The sequence below is a fragment of the Ascaphus truei genome, chromosome 2, assembly GCF_040206685.1.
Source record: "Ascaphus truei isolate aAscTru1 chromosome 2, aAscTru1.hap1, whole genome shotgun sequence".
Taxonomy (NCBI): Eukaryota; Metazoa; Chordata; class Amphibia; order Anura; family Ascaphidae; genus Ascaphus; species Ascaphus truei.
The window spans coordinates 259,258,308-259,277,241 of NC_134484.1; the positions used below are offsets into that span (position 1 = coordinate 259,258,308).

At 45.5% G+C, this 18,934-nt stretch overlaps 1 protein-coding gene across 1 annotated transcript in view; it reads right to left on the minus strand.

Moving 5' to 3' along the window:
* Window positions 1–2,654: 2,654 nt before the first annotated feature.
* The window catches only part of CFAP90 (cilia and flagella associated protein 90), a 30,750-nt gene continuing 14,470 nt past the window's right edge, over window positions 2,655–18,934 (minus strand). The window contains exons 2-3 of the mRNA XM_075586172.1: window positions 6,537–6,653; window positions 2,655–3,186 (exon numbers count right to left, since the gene is read on the minus strand). Coding sequence (XP_075442287.1) covers window positions 3,007–3,186; window positions 6,537–6,653 — 297 coding nt within the window. The 3' untranslated portion in view covers window positions 2,655–3,006. The remainder of the gene's footprint in view (window positions 3,187–6,536; window positions 6,654–18,934) is intronic.

Consider the following 18,934-nt stretch of genomic DNA (forward strand, 5'->3'; position numbering starts at 1 on the left):
CTGGAGAGGAAGGTATGCTCCCAGGTTTAGCAACAGGACTGGCAGCAGAGTGGGACCGCCAAGCGTCAGCGCAGCTGGCGAGGAGGGAATCCTGTTCTCTTATGCAAATGTCCAATGTTATGGAAAGTAAACTGAGTATTTCTTGTACGTGAGCAAACATGAGGAGAGGATCCTCTGGTACTACGTAAATGTCCAATGATAAGGCCAGGGCATGGAGTGTATTACAGGCGGTGGCCAGTTTCACAGGATTCACATTATCCCAGGACAAAGGGGAATCAGGGAAGAGAATACTAGCGGCCAGAAGCTGTTTTAAGTACTTGAGGCGATAAGCCTTCAAAAAGAGATCTTTACGGCATTTTTTTTGCAAAGGGGTTAAACCTTCAAACATAAACGGATCTCCCATTTGAGGTAGTATTTCGCATAGGTACTGGGACTGGTCTGCGGGCCGGGACAGGAGTTCAGACAGAAACTTACCAACCCTCACCACAGGACGGTCCGAGTTTGTGGGGCCGAGCATACTGTCACGGTTGTGCTCGCCACAAACTCGGGTCGGACCGCGTGGCTGAGGTAGGGTTGTAAAAGCACCGACCTTAAACCTCGCAGGCTGATCCGGATTGCGCAGTTCATAGTCGTACGTAGCAGGGTCTGGATTGGAGAAGACAGCATCGTTGTTGTACAAGCCAGGGTCAGGATAGGAGACGTCAGAATAAACTTTGTCCAAGCAAGAGTTCGGCAACAGGGAGTCAGAAGAACCCCACTTCGGCTTATGAGCGCGGGGGGGTTCTCTGCACGTGCGGCGACCATGGCCCATGGTACTGGTCTCAGGAGGTGGAAGACAGACCAGATTTACACACCGCCTAGCTGCACGGTTAAACCAGCGCTACAGCGCAAGAGTCCTGAGCGGGTTAGGGAATCCTCTGTAGCAGCGCAGGAACCAGGACACGGCCTCTCTAGATTAGGGAAAGAGTAGGCCCCAGGAACCAGGAAGCTGTAGATACACAGGGAGACCTCCGCTACAGTGTAGGAATCCAGGAGACTGAAGGACGCAGGGGCGAAACCTCCGCTTCAGTGCAGGAATCCAGGAGGCTGAAGGACGCAGGGACGAAACCTCTGCTACAGCACAGGAGAACAGGAAGCTGACGGACGCAGGGACGAAACCTCTGCTTCAGCACAGGAGAACAGGAAGCTGAAGGACGCAAGGGAAACCTCCGCTTCAGCACAAGAGAACAAGCAAGAGCTTGTGGCAGAACAGTTGGTGACATCCGGTAAGGACTATGCTCGGCAAGGAGCATTATGGGAAGGCAATACTTAAAGGCCAGCAGGCCAATCCCCAGCGGGGGTGTGAAGGTATAGCTCCAATGAATGAATGCAAGTCTAGGTTGCATAATAGGCTGCACAGCTGCAGTAGATACCAGAGGGAGTGTGTATAGCTTTGGTGAGTGAATCCAGGCTGCAGCAAACATCAGGAGAGCTGTTCCAGAACTGCACCGGTCTGCAAGGTAAGGTAACCAGTAACCCGCGGAGCGGATTCCTGACATAATCATGGCAAAAATTAGTAAATCGATAATTCATGCAATTTCTTATTCTTTTAAAAATATATATTTTTAATGAAACATTTTTAGTTGTTGGATTTAATTGTGATCTATTTGTTTTGAAGTATGAAAGCAACAGTCTATTAAGCATCATTCGGTTAACTTTGAAACGCTGGAGATTCACAGCTGTGACTAGTTTTTTGCCACTGAATGTATATCAGACATGGGAATTGTTCTGCTTGTCTAAAGCGGTTATAAATAAGCAGCACATATGTTTACTTTATTATTAAATGTCATTTTATAGCCTTGTTTTACACATAAAATCTTAGAAATTGTAATTCTGATCAATGTTGTAGTCCTTGGGATTAATTGACCTTCATATTTGCTCAGTTTAAATGTACCTTTATACTTAGGCAACACTGAAAGACAAGTGAATTGTTCAAGGTGTGGTCCAAAGTAGTAGTTGTAGTCTGAAAATATGTATATCCCTTCATAACCCTCAATGTATTGGGGGAGGGAGAAGCAGAGGGTGGAGGGTGCAGTCCATTCGGTAAAATATGAAATGATCAAAGGACAAAGTCCAAGTACTCACTTTGATGCGCTCAAGTGGGCATTCATTTAATAATAGTTTTTTTTAAAGAATTGTATCCACAAAAAACAAATAGAGAAAAAAGAGAAAAGAGAAAAAAGAATGAAAGAAAAACATACAAATATACTATTAAAGATTAATCTCCTCATGATTATATTCATGGAGTCCCAGCATTAATATGCCACTATATTAAATAACATGCAATTTGTTTATTTTTCTTTATTGTTTTCTCTTTGGATACAATTCTTTTTTGAAAAATTCATTATTAAAAGATCTTTTAATAAATTAATTCCAGCCGGGGGGCGTCAGTAAAGTGGGTATTTCGACTTTGACATTTGTCCTTTTGATCACCCTTATAGTTCGAGCTCAGAGCCAAATGAAATAAATACATAGAAAAAGAAAGAAAGGTGCCGTATGTTGCAAGACTTTTTTTTTCATCTGAAACAATTCAGCAATTACCCTTTTTCAGCCACACAGCTATGCTCCAACACATTAATATCCTCTTCCATAAAGAAGATTCACACAATAGATGATTTCCCAGGTAATGCTCATATTTAATCAAGATTTATGACCTACCTAGCAAAATGCACACTGTAAATTGTATTTTTTCTTTTTTACAAAGGCCAGGTAAATGCTGGTAACTTCGGTACTCATGCACACCATGGAAAGACAAGGCAGTTGCTAATCTTACAGGATTATTGGTTGTCAGTGAAACTATACCGTATTTAACCCTGGATCATGACAGGCATTCATAATACAATGGTATGAAGATTTTTTGTTGAGTTTACTTTGAAATATACAATACAAAAAAAAATGATGTGACATTGTATGATCCGTATTGTGCCATTAGATACAGTATGATGAAGGATGCGGTAACTGAGAGTTTTAGGATGGAACTACACATCCATAACCTTCCTCTACTGATTTGCTAATTCCATTCTTGCGGTAGAAGTCCAAGCGTACTAGTCCAATCCTCACGTGCTCTCTGTTCACTTTGTCCACATGGAGATGCAAGTGTCTTCCATATTCCGAAGAGGTCAAAACTGCCACTGGCCTTGCGATTTCCTATGGAGAAAATTAAAAATGTTAAAAACTAGAAAAGATAATAAACATCTGCTATCAGTAGCAATTAGTGCAGACTCATATCAGTAGAAACACTGTACTTGAATATCGTCCAGCTGTCCTTACTTAAGAAGGAGATTTCCACAAGCTTAGCTGAAAAGATATCATATTTTTTTTACCATCTCCCTTAAAAGGTTGCCTTACTTTCTAAAATAGAGGTACATGTTTTTGCATGTTATTGGTTGAAGTTTCCTCCCTTATATGTTTTTGCAAGCTGGCACTAGGCTTTGCTAGTTTATGGGTATGCATTTTTTTAAGGATGTATGTCGCAAGTTTGCATAGGAGTTCACATTAAATATATTTCTTCTACCTCAATTCCAGACTCGCAGCATAACAGTGAGAGTCCACAATGTATTTGTAATAACATATTCATCTCTAGGTAAAGTGTGCTTCTTACTTCATCACTGGGACTGCCATTTTATTCTAGTTCATTGAAGCATGTTATACAAGTCCAGGTTTTAAAATGGAGTTAAGAATAGAAGGATGCTTGGACTCTTTTTCACAAACAGTTCATACTTCCGTTTACTAATTGCTTTTAAAAACCTATACTGGATGGATGAGGTGCAACCCAACATAGCACTCATGTAGATCCCCCTATTCATGAATCATACAAAGAATAGTAAGTTGCAGGCATGTTGCCTTAATGACCTAAGTCCTAAGGTTTAGTCTGCACAGTGCAGAGGTAGGACTGACATCTAAAACAGGGACCTTTACTGACTGTTTACATTACTGAATGTCCTGTTATACTGATCAAGTTGCTTTTATAATATATTCAAGCATATTAACACTGCAGTTTATACCATAAATTGTATAAGAAGGTGTGAATTTATTGTAGTATTTTTCTCCATTTACAAGTATATTGTGGTTTACAAAAAATGCTTGTTATTTGTCAGTACTGAATTGGAGAATATTGCATTTTTTTCACAATTCCAAAATAAGGGAATAATTCTAAATGTTGTGGAATAGGATTGAAAATTATTCATTTACCTTGATCTAGCCTTAACAGTCACATTGTTAACTATGGAACAATAGAAAGAAAGAAAAGAGAAGCTTTATATAGTTCTTGTGGGGCAACAGAACTCTGGAGTGTGGCCAATACCCAAATTCAATCATGTGGAAAAAAATACAGTCCCCTTAGTTCAAATAGACTTAAAAGAGTCAAAGATATTCCATAACACTTTACTTATGAATCTTGTGTTTTATTCAACTTATTAAAAGTCCGGGGATAGACTTGACATGTTGTGTGTACTCTTTGATTGTTCCAGAATAAAACAGAAGATGCGAATGTATATTGGTAACTACAGTAGATCACAATTTTAGTCCATGTTCTCACTTGAGCCTTAAACTTAATAGAATTAAGACTTCTTTAAAAAAAAAAAACATTCTCCTGATTTGACTAGGGATGACGTAGAAGTTATATATATATATATATATATATATATATATAACTTCTACGTCATCCCTAGTTCAATTGCTCCTAGAAGCAATATATTTTTTTATGGCTACAAGCCATGTTATGACATGTATGTACAGTGTGTGTATGTATGTATATATATATATATATTTTTTACTACTTTTTTACTCACCATAACTTAACTCAGTATTATATATATATATATATATATATATATATATATATATATATATATATATATATATATATATATATATATATATATATAATACTGAGTTAAGTTATGGTGAGTAAAAAAAGTGACAAAAACCATATTTGCATATATATATATATATATATATATATATATATATATATATATATATATATATATATATATATATATATATACACACTGTACATACATGTCATAACATGGCTTGTAGCCATAAAAAATATATTGCTTCTAGGAGCAATTGAACTGCCAAGTCTAAGCTAGTGTTAACATAGGAGTTAATTCTCTAAGCTGCGACAGCAGCGATCATATCGCTTGGAAAGCCGCATTGACTTCAATGGAGCTTACCGTGCGGTAGCTCAAGCTTGGCCATATTGTAGCGTAGTAAATAAGCCCTCATAGTCTGCTTAATTTACAGATGTAGTAGATGTTGCACTTATTAGCCCACGATAATGTGTTACCACTAGCAGGAGTTTGACCAAGTTATGCAATTTTCAATGCAAACAAATAAAGCTGTAATGCGCCAAATTGAACGATTTCGCATCTTAATCACACAATTTTGTGCCTTACCACACAGATGTGACAAATACATTTGCATTCATCCAGAATTCCTGATCTGAAATTAACCTGTTTCAAGCCCATTTTACCAAATAGGGCCAAACAGTATCACATGTTTAGGCCAATCAATAGCAAAGAGAACCTCTGAGAATCTCTGTGGGGAAGCCCAAGAGCAAGAAAGAAGATGCAATGAAGGCAAGCTACCAGAACACCAAAGATATGAGAAGGATGATATGAGGAGGAACTGGTAATATACATGATTCTGCAATGTAATCTGTCATTTTGTAATACTTATGTTGTAACAGTAGTTTGATTTGTATATTGTGACAAAGTCCCAGGATATTAGGCAGCTTTCTATCAGATTTAGATCAAAAAGTGCAGCCATAGTGTAAATGTGATCCATCCCACAGCTTTACAGTTACTGAGGCTGGTGGATGGGAAATACAGACCAGAGTTCACAGTTGTTCTACTTTCCCTCACCTGGTCTCCTAATTGATGAACAGGTACTTATGGCAGTTTGGTTTGCTGACTCACTCTCTCTCCTAGACCCTGAAGGTTGGGGCACCACTGTTCCCTGCATCCAGTCAGGGAAGAACGCCCTCTTCAAGGTAACAAAAAAAAACCTTCTTCTTATGAATTCTGTAGCCAATTGTAAATGTTCTGTATTTTGTGTAGTTTGAAAGCGGATAGGCCACCCAACCCTAGAGGGTTTATTTTGGTGTTTTTCTATGCAAGAGTTGCTGCAGGAACGGAATCTTACAGGCACCAGCCTGAGTACCTCAAATGTATTTCAGTTAAAGTTGCAGTCCCCTGCTGGGACGGAATAAAGCAGCAGAAGCTTGAATAGTACAATATTGTGCTGCATGTTCTCTTTGTTTACCCTAAACAATGTGTCATAAAGAGCCCAGACAGATGGCAGCGCCACGTAAGGAAGCCGTTTGTCACAATATTTTTACATTAACTTGCTTGTGTTATGTTATGCCTCCTCAAAAGAGCTTAAAATATGTAAGGCTGTATTATGTACACACACACACACTTTCTCTTGCTTTGTGTTTCAACTGTTAAATCAGTAAGAGTTAATAGTAACTATTCCATACTTTACCGTACCTCACTATGAATGTCCAAGCCGTTATGTTTTGCATGCTCCCTGTCACTCCGGTGAAGTTTTTCATTGTAACCTTCTGGCCTCTTGAACAGGGAGTCATATGTAGGAATGTAGTCTTCCTTTAAATAGAAGCAAATAATTGAATTTATAATAGGTTGTTTATAACAGATATGGAAGCAACACAATGGAACATGAGAATTATCCCCTTCACCGACATAGGGACCATCTATGCATTGCATAGCTGAATGACAGAGCCTCTGGCATTTAAGTTTCTAACCTCAAGTAGGTAGTAACTAAAAATATGTGAACCAGGAAGACCAAGAATAATTAAAGACATCTGAATAAAAATATTATTTCTTAACATTCTGTTAACCAGGAAAGAACCTGAGAAATGTACATAGACTTTGGAACAGAATGTCAAATATGATATTCAGATGATACCTAAATCTTTTAAATATTACCATCTTCACTTCTTTACATTAGATAAATAATTCAGAACATTTCTTGCATGAATGATGTGATTTGTTACAGCCACAGCAGGCAAGTAATGTGGATGACCTAGTTTTTTTTTTTGTACTGCCAGACAAGTGATAGATTGCAAAAATGAAGATAATGAACTAGATTTTTTTTTTAGAAACTCTTGAGATGCACTCCACAAATAATGGTAATTTATAATGCACATCCTGTTCATGACGTCTAAGTAGGTCTCAGCCATGCCTCTTCTAAACTCTCCACATTGCTAACAGCTTCTCAACTGAATTTGCTGTTAATTGTTACTAACCCACACAGCGCCTCACACGGAACTCCCAGCAGAGTTAATCTTCTCGCTCCAACACCTAAAAAATTTCATATGTAATCATTGATCTATGCCGCTACAGTATGTTACAGCAGATGAAGAAACTTGAGACTTTAAATGCTGAAATACACTATAATGAACTCACATTTGTTTTAATATATACTGTATCAAACAACCTGCAACACATCAACACTTCTCCATGGCCAGCACTAGTAGATCCCTTTACAAGCTAAAAGCCTGAAATAAAACAAAATATATTATTTTTTCGATTTTTCAACGCTTCTGCTGGTATAGCCTATGTAAAAAAAAAAATCTCTTTACTGACAATAATTTTCCACATTAAATAGAACACATATTTAATGAATGCCTTCTTAAATGAAAGGGCAAAAAAAACCTCCAATTTATTTAATAAGTTTTAGATGTGGGTATATAATGTATTAAGAATAATGCGGTGCCAATACTATGCACCGCAATATTCTTAATATATACACACCTAATAATGATTTAAATAAATCCAGAATATCAGCATTGAAAGCTTAAAATAGAAATAAAAAGTGGTGCAACTGCCTCTAGTACTCCATAGACCAACAAGTGTCTTAAATAGTAACCCTAGGCACCCGTGTTTTGTAGCGCAGCACTGACTGACCAGTCAGTTACCGCCGCTACCAGCAACAGCGCACCCAATCCTGCTTCCCCAACGTGACATAAGCAGGATCAGGGACACTGTGACCGGACGCGGCGGTGATTGACAGGTGTCACGGTAGCTTGTGACAGGCTGTAATTTACACCAAAACTATATATAAATATATATATACCTGGGTTTGAACTGGGACGAGACTTAGATATGATAAAATGTAATTTATTCCTTGATAAAGGTGAACACAACAGATATGTACAAATAACAGGCAAAATATAAACACTTACTTAAAGATTAGGACAGAAGGCCATCAGGATACAGACTGGGCCACTTCTCCCATATATTTCAGTTGACATCACAGCAAGACAGGCAGGTCATACAGCAAAACCTGCATCATCCCAAGACCTTGCATAAAGACACAGGCCTGATGACATGCAGACATGAAGATCATGAAGAACATTTGCATGAAGAACATTTGCATGAAGAACAATGGGTAAAGGGTGGCTTTGACTTATATACTATGTCAAACTCATCTCTTTAACCCTAGGTGCCGCGACGGCTAGCAAAAGTCCCTTTGAAGCTTTTGAAGCTCAGTTTGGACTTCCAGTGTCCAGTGTGAAATGTCACACTTTCTCTGGTTAGTTCCTTTTGTCCGTTGGGCCAAGCATAAGCAATTATCAATTTAGCCTTTGATGACCAAGCGATGTAAATTCTAGCCTTTCCTGCTCATCACAACAGGGGTTCCTCAGAACTCAACCAAAATTTCATATTTACTGCAAATCACTCCCTAACTTGAGTTCAGTAATACATACAAGCAGGTGAGACATATTAATACATTCCGTCACACTTGACACTCGCAGAGAGACCAAACATTACAGTGTAATATGAAAATTAATAGAGATATTAATATCTGGCATTTCGCAGCAGTTACATATACAGTGTTTAGACTCCCAAAGATATGCTAAATCCCACTAATAATAATATGTAATTCTTAGCTTGGTCAGCCAAGGACGTCTCATAATATTCTTATATTTAATAAGGACACCCATTCAGATATCCTGCTTGGGTAACCCTGGCCCCATCAATAAAACCTTTTCCTGCTTCCTGGGTCTCGCATAATATTACCCCTTTGAAGCAGGGCTAAATTCTAGCATCCAGCTGGCCCATTCACACCTCCCTTTTGATAGGCACTTTTGCACTTCCAGAGAGGAAGCTTGCATTACAAAGGGCCGGCAGAGGCAACATTTGGTTCTGGTATGCATTTTAAAACTGCAAAAAGTCACTTTATCAAAAATATATGTCCCTCTTATGACAAAGTTATATTTTTAATATGTGGGTACTTGGGGGGTTCCCCGGAGGCTGCACCCCCAGATTCAGGGAGCTGGCGCACTCCGTTCCCAAATTACCAGTTTTCAGGGAACCGTTTATTCAGCACTGCATATAATATTAACCCCTTAAGTCCCAGTGGGTGTGTTATTCAGACACTGATTAAACCAGAAACAATAAAACATTGGGGAACAGTGGAATAAGCATTTTCATGTTATAACAAGGGTTAAATCACATTTCTGGGCCTCAGCCCAGTTAACCCCTTGTCTCCCTGGTGAGGTTAGAGGGTGGCCAAATGGGGGGCAACCCCGTTAATCCCGGGCCAAACCCTCACTATCGTCACACCTCCCCCGCTCAAGGGGCCCGGGTACCCCAGCGGCCTCCCCCTGGCCCTGGGATACCACTGGCACTCTTGACGCACTCAATACGTCCTGAGGGATTGGCCTGGCAAAATTGCCCTCCGGCATTGACCAGTACATTGTACTGCAAAGCCGGGCATTCTCCTTTGCCTCCCTCTGCCCTCCACCCAGTGCCTTGTGAACCAACAAGTCCATGGTGAAGGGGCCCCTGTGCAGACCATGCTGCACACTGCCCAGAGACTGGCATGTCTCTGCACCAGCAGGAGACCAGCTATCCAGCACAGACCGTCGCTTCCCTGTCAACCAAGTCTGGGAAAGGGTTATGTCACTATTCTGTAGGGACCCTACCTGCCCTGGCTCTGTGCCACCCTGTAGCTGCTCCGCTATACTCCTGACTCTCCTCCCTGGCTGCCTATCTACCCACAGCCCTCCCTTTGGGAACCCTGGGGAATCTGTCAGTGGGGTCACTCCTGGCCCGTCAGAGCAAGGGACTTTCTGCCTACCTAGCCCATCCCTCGCTTCTGCCAGCTTCCTGACACCCCACTGACTTCCTATCTTCCCCTGCTTCCCAGGGTCTCCCTGCCTAGTCTCCCCTAGGCCCAGCACCTCAGCCCCTGCTGATGACTCCTGCTGCTTACCTCCCTGCAGCCCACCTGCACTCCTCTCCTCCCTGGTCAATCCTAACCCAGACCCTGGAACTACCTGAGTGCACCTACCTCCCTGACCTTGTCTCCCCCTTACCAGGGATGAGCTCAGGGGCATCTCTCCAGATGCAACTGCCTTAGCGCTTGGCTGGCAGGTATCCCTGGGTTGGCACAAGCCTGCCACTGCCCCGGATACCCCCAACCCATAGCTAGGCTGCAACAGGGGGTTGCTGATCTGAGAAACCCCCTGAGGCCTGCCAGGGTAATGGGGGAATCTAGCTGCAATACCTGCTGCTGTACCTCCCCGGCTACCACTAGCCCTTCTTCTCCCACTGAGATCTGCTGCTGGCTGCCTACCTGCAGCCTCCCCTCACTCCGCTTCTCCCTAGCTAACCCTAACCTGGGTCCTAGGGACACCTGAGTGAGGCCATCTCCCTGACACTGTCTTCCCCTTACCAGGGAGGAGCTCAGGGGCACCTCTCCAGATGCAACCGCCTTAGCTCTTGGCTGGCAGGTTTCTCTGGGGTGGCACAAACTGGCCACTGTCCATGATACCCCCAGCCCATGGCTAGGCTGCAACAGGGGGTTGCTGATCTGAGAAAACCCCTGAGGCTCTGCCAGGGTAATGGGGGATTCTAACTGCCATACCTGCTGCTGTACCTCCCCGGCTACCACTAGCCCTTCTTCTCTCACTGAGAACTGATGCTGGCTACCTACCTGCAGCCTCCCCTCACTCCGCTTCTCTCTAGCTAATCCAAGCCTGGATCCTAGGGACACCTGAGTGAGGCCATCTCCCTGACACTGTCTCCCCATTACCGGGAATGAGCTCAGGGTTGCTGGTGCAGATGCACCCACCTTAGCTCCTGGCTGGCAGGTAATCTGGGGGTGGTCTAACTGTGCCACAACCCCTGATACCTCCAGCCCATAGCAAGGCTGCTACAGTGGGGCTCTTAACTGAGAGTCCCCATGCTGCTCCGCCCAGGTAATGGGGAAGCCTGGCTACCCTACAAGCTGCCCTTCCTTCCCCTCCCCTGGTAACTGATGTTGGCTACCTACCTGCAGCCTCCCCTCACTCCGCTTCTCCCTAGCTAATCCTAACCTGGATCCTAGGGACATCTGAGTGAGGCCATCTCCCTGACACTGTCTCCCCATTACCGGGAATGAGCTCAGGGTTGCTGGTGCAGATGCACCCACCTTAGCTCCTGGCTGGCAGGTAATCTGGGGGTGGTCTAACTGTGCCACAACCCCTGGTACCTCCAGCCCATCGCAAGGCTGCAACGGTGGGGCTCTTGACTGAGAGTCCCCTTGCTGCTCCGCCAGGGTAATGGGGGAGTCTAGCTGCCCTACAAGCTGCCCTTCCTTCCCCTCCCCTGGTACCCCTATCTCCTGCCACCCCCTGGTCACCCCTATAGTGAAACAACAGGGTACAGTCATAGGGAAACATAAGTCAGAGTCAGTCTGCGACTTGGTCTGGCTTACCTTGCTGGTCCCCGCAGAGACCGCCGCCTTCGTTGGTCCCAATTGCAGGGGGACTGGCGCGGCCGCCACCGGCCCCATCTGAGCTGGGCAGCACAGGGCCGCTGCCGCAACAGCGCCCGGGTTGGGTACAGGTAAAACGGTGCAGGACAAGGGTCCCAGGTCTTTGTGGAGGAACACAGCTCCATGCAAACTTGGTAAAATAACCCCCTCCCGCAAACCCTGTCCCTCCCTCCAAATAAAACTGCCGCCGGCAGGATGCCGGAGTGGCGGCTTCTTCTCTGCCGCCGCCGCTGGTTCTCCGCCGGGATCAGGTGGATGGCCGCTGCTCTCCGCTGCTGTTGCTGATGCAGCCCGTCCAGGTTCTCCAGGAGACGTCCCGAGGAGGGTTGTCACCCCGGCTTGGCGGGAGCAATCAGAGGATGCCGCTAACTGGGTCATCTTTTCCGTAGCTCGTGAGCGTTGGCCCTGAGAGGCTTCTTCGCCTGACCGCGCACGGTCAGGGCACTAGGCATTATTGTGGCCCATTTGTTGGCAGTGCCGCAGCAGCTGCCGGTGCTTCTCCGCCACCGGTGGACTAACCCCAGCAAGGGGCAACGGAGTCCAGTGCGGAGTTGCCTGAGCGCCGGGCTTATTCCAGAGCTTCTCCGCCGCCGGTAGATTAACCCCAGCAAGGGGCAACGGAGTCCAGAGCGGAGTTGCTGGAGCGCCGGGCTCTAGGAGGGGATAAGCGGGTCGGATCATTGCCAGCTTCAGCTGCTCGAGCCACTCTGCTGGGGACATCTCTCCCTGTGCAAACATCAGGGCCAGCAATTCTGGGTAAAATGGACTGGCCGCCGCAACGGCTAATACCTCTCCTGGTGCAAGACTGCCGTGGTTTCCAAGTCCACCCGCTCCCTCCACAAGTCTCTGCTGTCCCGGAGCTGGGTCCCTTCCCTGCTCTCCGGGCGGTGATGGTTACAGCAGCTGCAGTTGTGGATCTTTGCTCAGCCTGCCGGGTTTCATGCTCACCGATTGCTGTCTCTCTCTCAGCCTTGCTGGCTGCTGGTCCCCGCGCCCACTTGATGCACTCCTCTGGTCTCGGTGCCCGGCTCCAGTCAGACGGATGGCCGGCACTTTGGTTCTGGAGGCAATGCTTCTCACAAGTAGGGGAACAGTGAGGAGGTGCCATATCTTGTGTTATATGTTGTACACTGTGTGTTCAATATCTTTAGTCCCAGGAACTTGCAATTACCATCAAGTTCCCACTGGATCACAGTACCCCGCAGAATACTGTAATCCAGGTCCAGTTCAGTCCCGCCAGCTGCCACCAGTTAATTACAAGCTTGTCACAGTAGCTTGTGACAGGCTGTAATTTACACCAAAACTATATATAAATATATATATACCTGGGTTTGAACTGGGACGAGACTTAGATATGATAAAATGTAATTTATTCCTTGATAAAGGTGAACACAACAGATATGTACAAATAACAGGCAAAATATAGACACTTACTTAAAGATTAGGACAGAAGGCCATCAGGATACAGACTGGGCCACTTCTCCATATATTTCAGTTGACATCACAGCAAGACAGGCAGGTCATACAGCAAAACCTGCATCATCCCAAGACCTTGCATAAAGACACAGGCCTGATGACATGCAGACATGAAGATCATGAAGAACATTTGCATGATGAACATTTGCATGAAGAACAATGGGTAAAGGGTGGCTTTGACTTATATACTATGTCAAACTCATCTCTTTAACCCTAGGTGCCGCGACGGCTAGCAAAAGTCCCTTTGAAGCTTTTGAAGCTCAGTTTGGACTTCCAGTGTCCAGTGTGAAATGTCACACTTTCTCTGGTTAGTTCCTTTTGTCCGTTGGGCCAAGCATAAGCAATTATCAATTTAGCCTTTGATGACCAAGCGATGTAAATTCTAGCCTTTAATGCTCATCACAACAGGGGTTCCTCAGAACTCAACCAAAATGTCATATTTACTGAAAATCACTCCCTAACTTGAGTTCAGTAATACATACAAGCAGGTGAGACATATTAATACATTCCGTCACACCTGACACTCGCAGAGAGACCAAACATTACAGTGTAATATGAAAATTAATAGAGATATTAATATCTGGCATTTCACAGCAGTTACATATTGTGAGGAATCAGGGATCGCGGCGCCAGCGCCCTGGTTCCTCTGCTGATAGATTCCCTCCCGCTGCCGTGGCGCGCACCCCTCGCCAGCGCTACTCACCTCCGTCGGTTCTGGGGGCTCCCCGTCGTCCTCGGCGTCCCCGGTTTCCTGCAGTACCTCACGCGGCCGCCATGTTGCTCGGGCGCGCGCCTGAACAGCGCGCGCCGGGCGAAGTTAATTTATTCACTGCTCTGGCAGTGAAGACCCGCCTCCAACACAGTAATATGATCTCCTGTCAAGACAAGAGTCCTCACCTGTCTGCCAATCAAGGGAACCTATCCAGGATGGCTCCACGCAGTCCTCCAGGTCTGCCTTCACTTCTGATTGGTCAGCCACACTTTATAATGCCAGTCCTTCCTATCATTCATTGCTCGACATAGTTTTCACTTGGATTACTACTCTGGCGTTTTCTCTCTCATTCACTCAGGTTACGACTTGGCTTGGCGGACGTCTCTCTCTGGCTCTAGACCCCTGCTTGGACAAACGACCTTCCCGTATTCTCCTATCCCAGACCTTGGTTAACGGCAACGATAACGGCATTTCTACACCGGTACCAGCAAGTATTGCTAGCGAAATACACCTGGCCTGGCAACGCCAATATCACCACACTCCGGACACGCTCCCTTTGCTGCGGGTGCGTGCTTCTATACGTTCCTCACCTCAGTGAAAGGAACGGGTCTGGTCTGCGGGCAGCACCGGCGTAACATTATGTCGAGCCCACAAGACGCAGACCAGACTGTGGACTCTATGATGACGGCCATGTACCAACAAATACAGGCCTTAACGGATCAAGTGGCTCTCCTCTCCCAACAGGTATCGGACCACCCTTTACAGGCTCCGCCTGCGGCTGCGCCCCCGGCGCAGTCTGACTTATCTTCCACTTCATTTTCAGTTCCGAAGATTCCGGCTCCAAGGCCCTACGCAGGGGATCCACACACCTGTCGTGGTTTTCTCAACCAGTGCGAGATCCAGTTCGAGATGGCTCCCCAGCTGTATGCTACTGGCCGGAAAAAGGTAGCCTACGTATATAGTCTGCTCACAGGTAATGCACTGGCATGGGCCTCTCCGATCTGGGAACTACGCCCTGATATTACCCGCGATTACGCGGCCTTCAGACGGGACTTTCGACAGGTTTTTGATATCCCCGCACGTCAAGAGACTGCTTCTGATACCCTGCTAGAGCTTACACAGGGACGTCGGCCTGTGGGTCAATACGCCTTGGAATTCAGAACCGTAGCAGCTGAGACTCATTGGGGTCAGGAGGCTTTAGTCGCCGCCTTCTGGAGAGGTCTATCGGAGTCTCTGAAGGATGAACTTGCTTCCCACACCAGGCCAGAGTTACTGGAGGATCTCATCAACCTGGCTACTCGTATGGATCAGCGCCTTCAGGTACGCCGCGCTCAGCGTCAGCTTCCCCGGGCTACGCCTTCCCGTGCTTCCTTTTCCAGGTTCTCTACTAACCAGAGACCCGTCGTATCCCCGTTACCGGCGCTGGAGGCTCCAGAGCCGATGCAACTTGGAGTTCAGCAACCTCGGGTACCGTCACGACAACTTCGCTCTACTGGGGAATCGTGCCATCATTGCGGAGCTTCTGAGCAGCGTACCCGTAATCATCCTCCATCTCCGGGAAACGACTAAGCCCAGTGAGTACGAAGGGGCGCTCTCTGGGTACTGAATCTCCTTGTCCCCCTCCCAGAAGGGAACTTCCCAGAAGATTGACTATTCCCGTCTCTCTTTCAGGACCGACTTTCCGCACCTCCACTGCTGCATTTATCGATTCCGGCGCAGGAGGGAATTTCATAGATCAAACCTTTTCTGAGCAAAATCAAATTCCGCTTTCCAGGAAGGACTCTCCCGTTGCCTTGGTCGGGATTGATAATCGACCTCTCACCCCGGCTTATATCTCCTTAGAGACCGGACCTATCACCCTTTCTACTCCTTCTCACAAAGAGACTCTGGGTTTTGATGTTATTCATGCCCCAGGAACACCTATCATGCTTGGCTTGCCCTGGTTACAGAAGCATAATCCACTCATCGATTGGGTGTCTCCTAACCCTATTAACTGGAGGTCAAGGTCAGAAAAACCTTTGTCCTCTATCAAGCAACCATCCTTTCTATTAGCCAATACATCAAATTCTCTGAGGGAGTTGCTTTCTCCATACGCCGAATTCTTGGACGTTTTCAGCAAGGCTCAGTCTGAACTTCTACCTCCTCATCGTTCCTACGATTGTCCGATTGATCTGGTACCTGGTTATACCTTGCCGAAAGCCAAATCTTATCCTCTCTCGTTGCCCGAGACCAAAGCTATGGACGAATATATTCGTGAGAATCTTAAGCGGGGCTTCATACGTCATTCCAATTCTCCTGCGGGGGCTGGATTCTTCTTTGTCAAAAAGAAAGATGGTACTCTCAGACCATGTATTGATTACCGGGGTCTGAACCATATCACGGTGAAGAATCGTTATCCACTCCCACTCATCTCCGAACTCTTTGATAGACTTCAGGGGGCCAATCTCTTTACTAAACTGGATCTCCGTGGGGCATACAACCTCATCCGCATCCGGGAGGGCGATGAATGGAAGACTGCCTTCAACACCCGTAGCGGACACTACGAATATCTAGTGATGCCCTTCGGGTTATGCAACGCACCGGCAGTTTTTCAGGACTTCATCAATGACATCTTTCGTGACGTTCTAAATATATTTGTCATTGTATACCTGGATGACATCCTTATTTTTTCTCAAAACTTACAGGATCATATCATCCATACGAAGTTTGTGCTTTCACGCCTCCGCGAGAACCGGTTGTTTGCTAAAATGGAGAAGTGCATTTTTCATCAGTCTACCCCTTCTTTTCTCGGATACATCATCTCCAAAAAAGGTTTGGCCATGGACCCAGAAAAGCTAAAGGCCGTCGTGGATTGGCCACAACCCAATTCCCTCAAAGCTGTTCAACGGTTTTTGGGTTTTTCTAATTATTACCGGAAGTTTATCCGCAACTTTTCCACCATTGTCGCTCCTATCACGGCACTGACCAAAAAAGGTGCAGACCCTTCATCTTGGTCTCCAGAAGCTGTCACGGCATTCGAGACACTGAAACAAACTTTTGTCTCTGCTCCCATCCTTCGACACCCTAACACGAATTTCCCCTTCACCTTAGAGGTTGACGCTTCGGACTGTGGGGCTGGGGCGGTTCTGTCGCAGAAATTTTCTTCCCAGGATAAACTTCATCCTTGCGGATTTTTCTCCAAAAGATTTTCATCGGCAGAGAGGAATTATGACGTGGGCAATAGGGAACTTTTGGCCGTCAAAATGGCTCTTCAAGAATGGAGACATCTTTTGGAAGGGTCAAAAGAGCCTTTCACCATCCTTACGGACCATAAGAACTTATTGTACATTGAGAATGCCCGTCGCTTAGGTCCTCGCCAAGCTCGCTGGTCGTTATTTTTCTCTAGATTCAATTTTGTTCTCTCATACATTCCCGGCACTAAGAACGTCAAGGCGGATGCTCTCTCCCGGCAATACTCTTCTGAAGAGAGATCAGAGAAAACCACTGAGTCCATCCTCCCTAAACAAAGAATCTTAGCAGCTGTGGCATTCAAGAATCTGGAGAGGATCATCAAGTCTCAAGAGAACCTCCCGTCCGGTCTTGTGGTTCCTAAAGACTCTTTGTATGTGGAACCCAAATTTATCCCTGAAATACTGGACTGGGGACACGCCGTCCGTTCGGCAGGGCATCCTGGATTCAAGAAAACCTTGGATCTCATCCGTCGTACCTTTTGGTGGCCCAATATGGCTAAAACCATTCTGGAATTTACACGGTCCTGTCCGGTATGTGCGCGTAACAAGATTCCTCGTCAGAAACCTCAGGGTCTTCTCTTACCTTTACCTATTCCGGAGCGTCCCTGGTCCCACATTTCGATGGATTTTATTGTGGAGTTACCTAGGTCGAATGGCATGAATACCATTCTTGTGGTAGTAGATCGGTTTTCCAAGATGGCACACTTTATCCCTCTCAAAGGATTACCCTCCTCACCCGCCCTTGCGGATATTTTTGCCAAAGAGATTTTCCGGATCCATGGGATTCCCACATCCATCGTGTCCGATCGGGGTTCCCAGTTCGTCTCCAAGTTCTGGAGAAATTTCACCAAGAGACTAGGTATCTCGTCTTCCTTTTCTTCTGGATATCACCCTCAATCCAACGGACAGACCGAGAGGGTTAATCAATCCCTCGAGAAATACTTAAGGTGCTTCGTCTCTAATTCTCAGGATGACTGGGCAGAATTACTTATCTGGGCTGAGTACGCATTCAATTCTTCCAGGAATGAGTCCACCCACGAGACTCCCTTCTTTATCAACTACGGATTCCATCCGGCTCGCCTACCTATTACTAAAAGATCCTCTGGGGTACCAGCCGTGGACGAACATATTGCTCTTCTACAAGACTCTTGGTCCAGAATACAATCTGCATTACAAAAAGCATCCTTGATATCTAAAAATCAGGCTGATCGTCACCGTCGTCCAGCACCCGAATACAAACCCGGGGACAAGGTTTGGCTATCATCCAAGAACATCCGTCTCAAAACGCCTTCCCTCAAATTGGCTCCTAGGTTCCTGGGTCCCTTTTCTATTTTGGAGCAGGTTAATCCGGTTTCTTTTCGACTCCAACTTCCTCAAAGCATGAGAATTCCGAATGTCTTTCACACCTCACTTCTCAAACCTTTTATCTCCAGTAGCCTCTTTCCGGATCACACTTCGAAACCAGATCCTGTGATGGTACAGGGTAACGAAGAGTATGAAATACAGGCTCTACTGGATTCCCGTCTTTCTAAAGGTAAAGTCCACTTCTTGGTCCACTGGAGAGGTTTTGGACCCGAAGAGAAGTCATGGGTACCCCTGAAAGATATTCATGCTCCAGGACTCCTCAAACGCTTTCGTAAGAAGTTTCCATCAAAACCATGGAGGGATCGTCCTGAGGCCG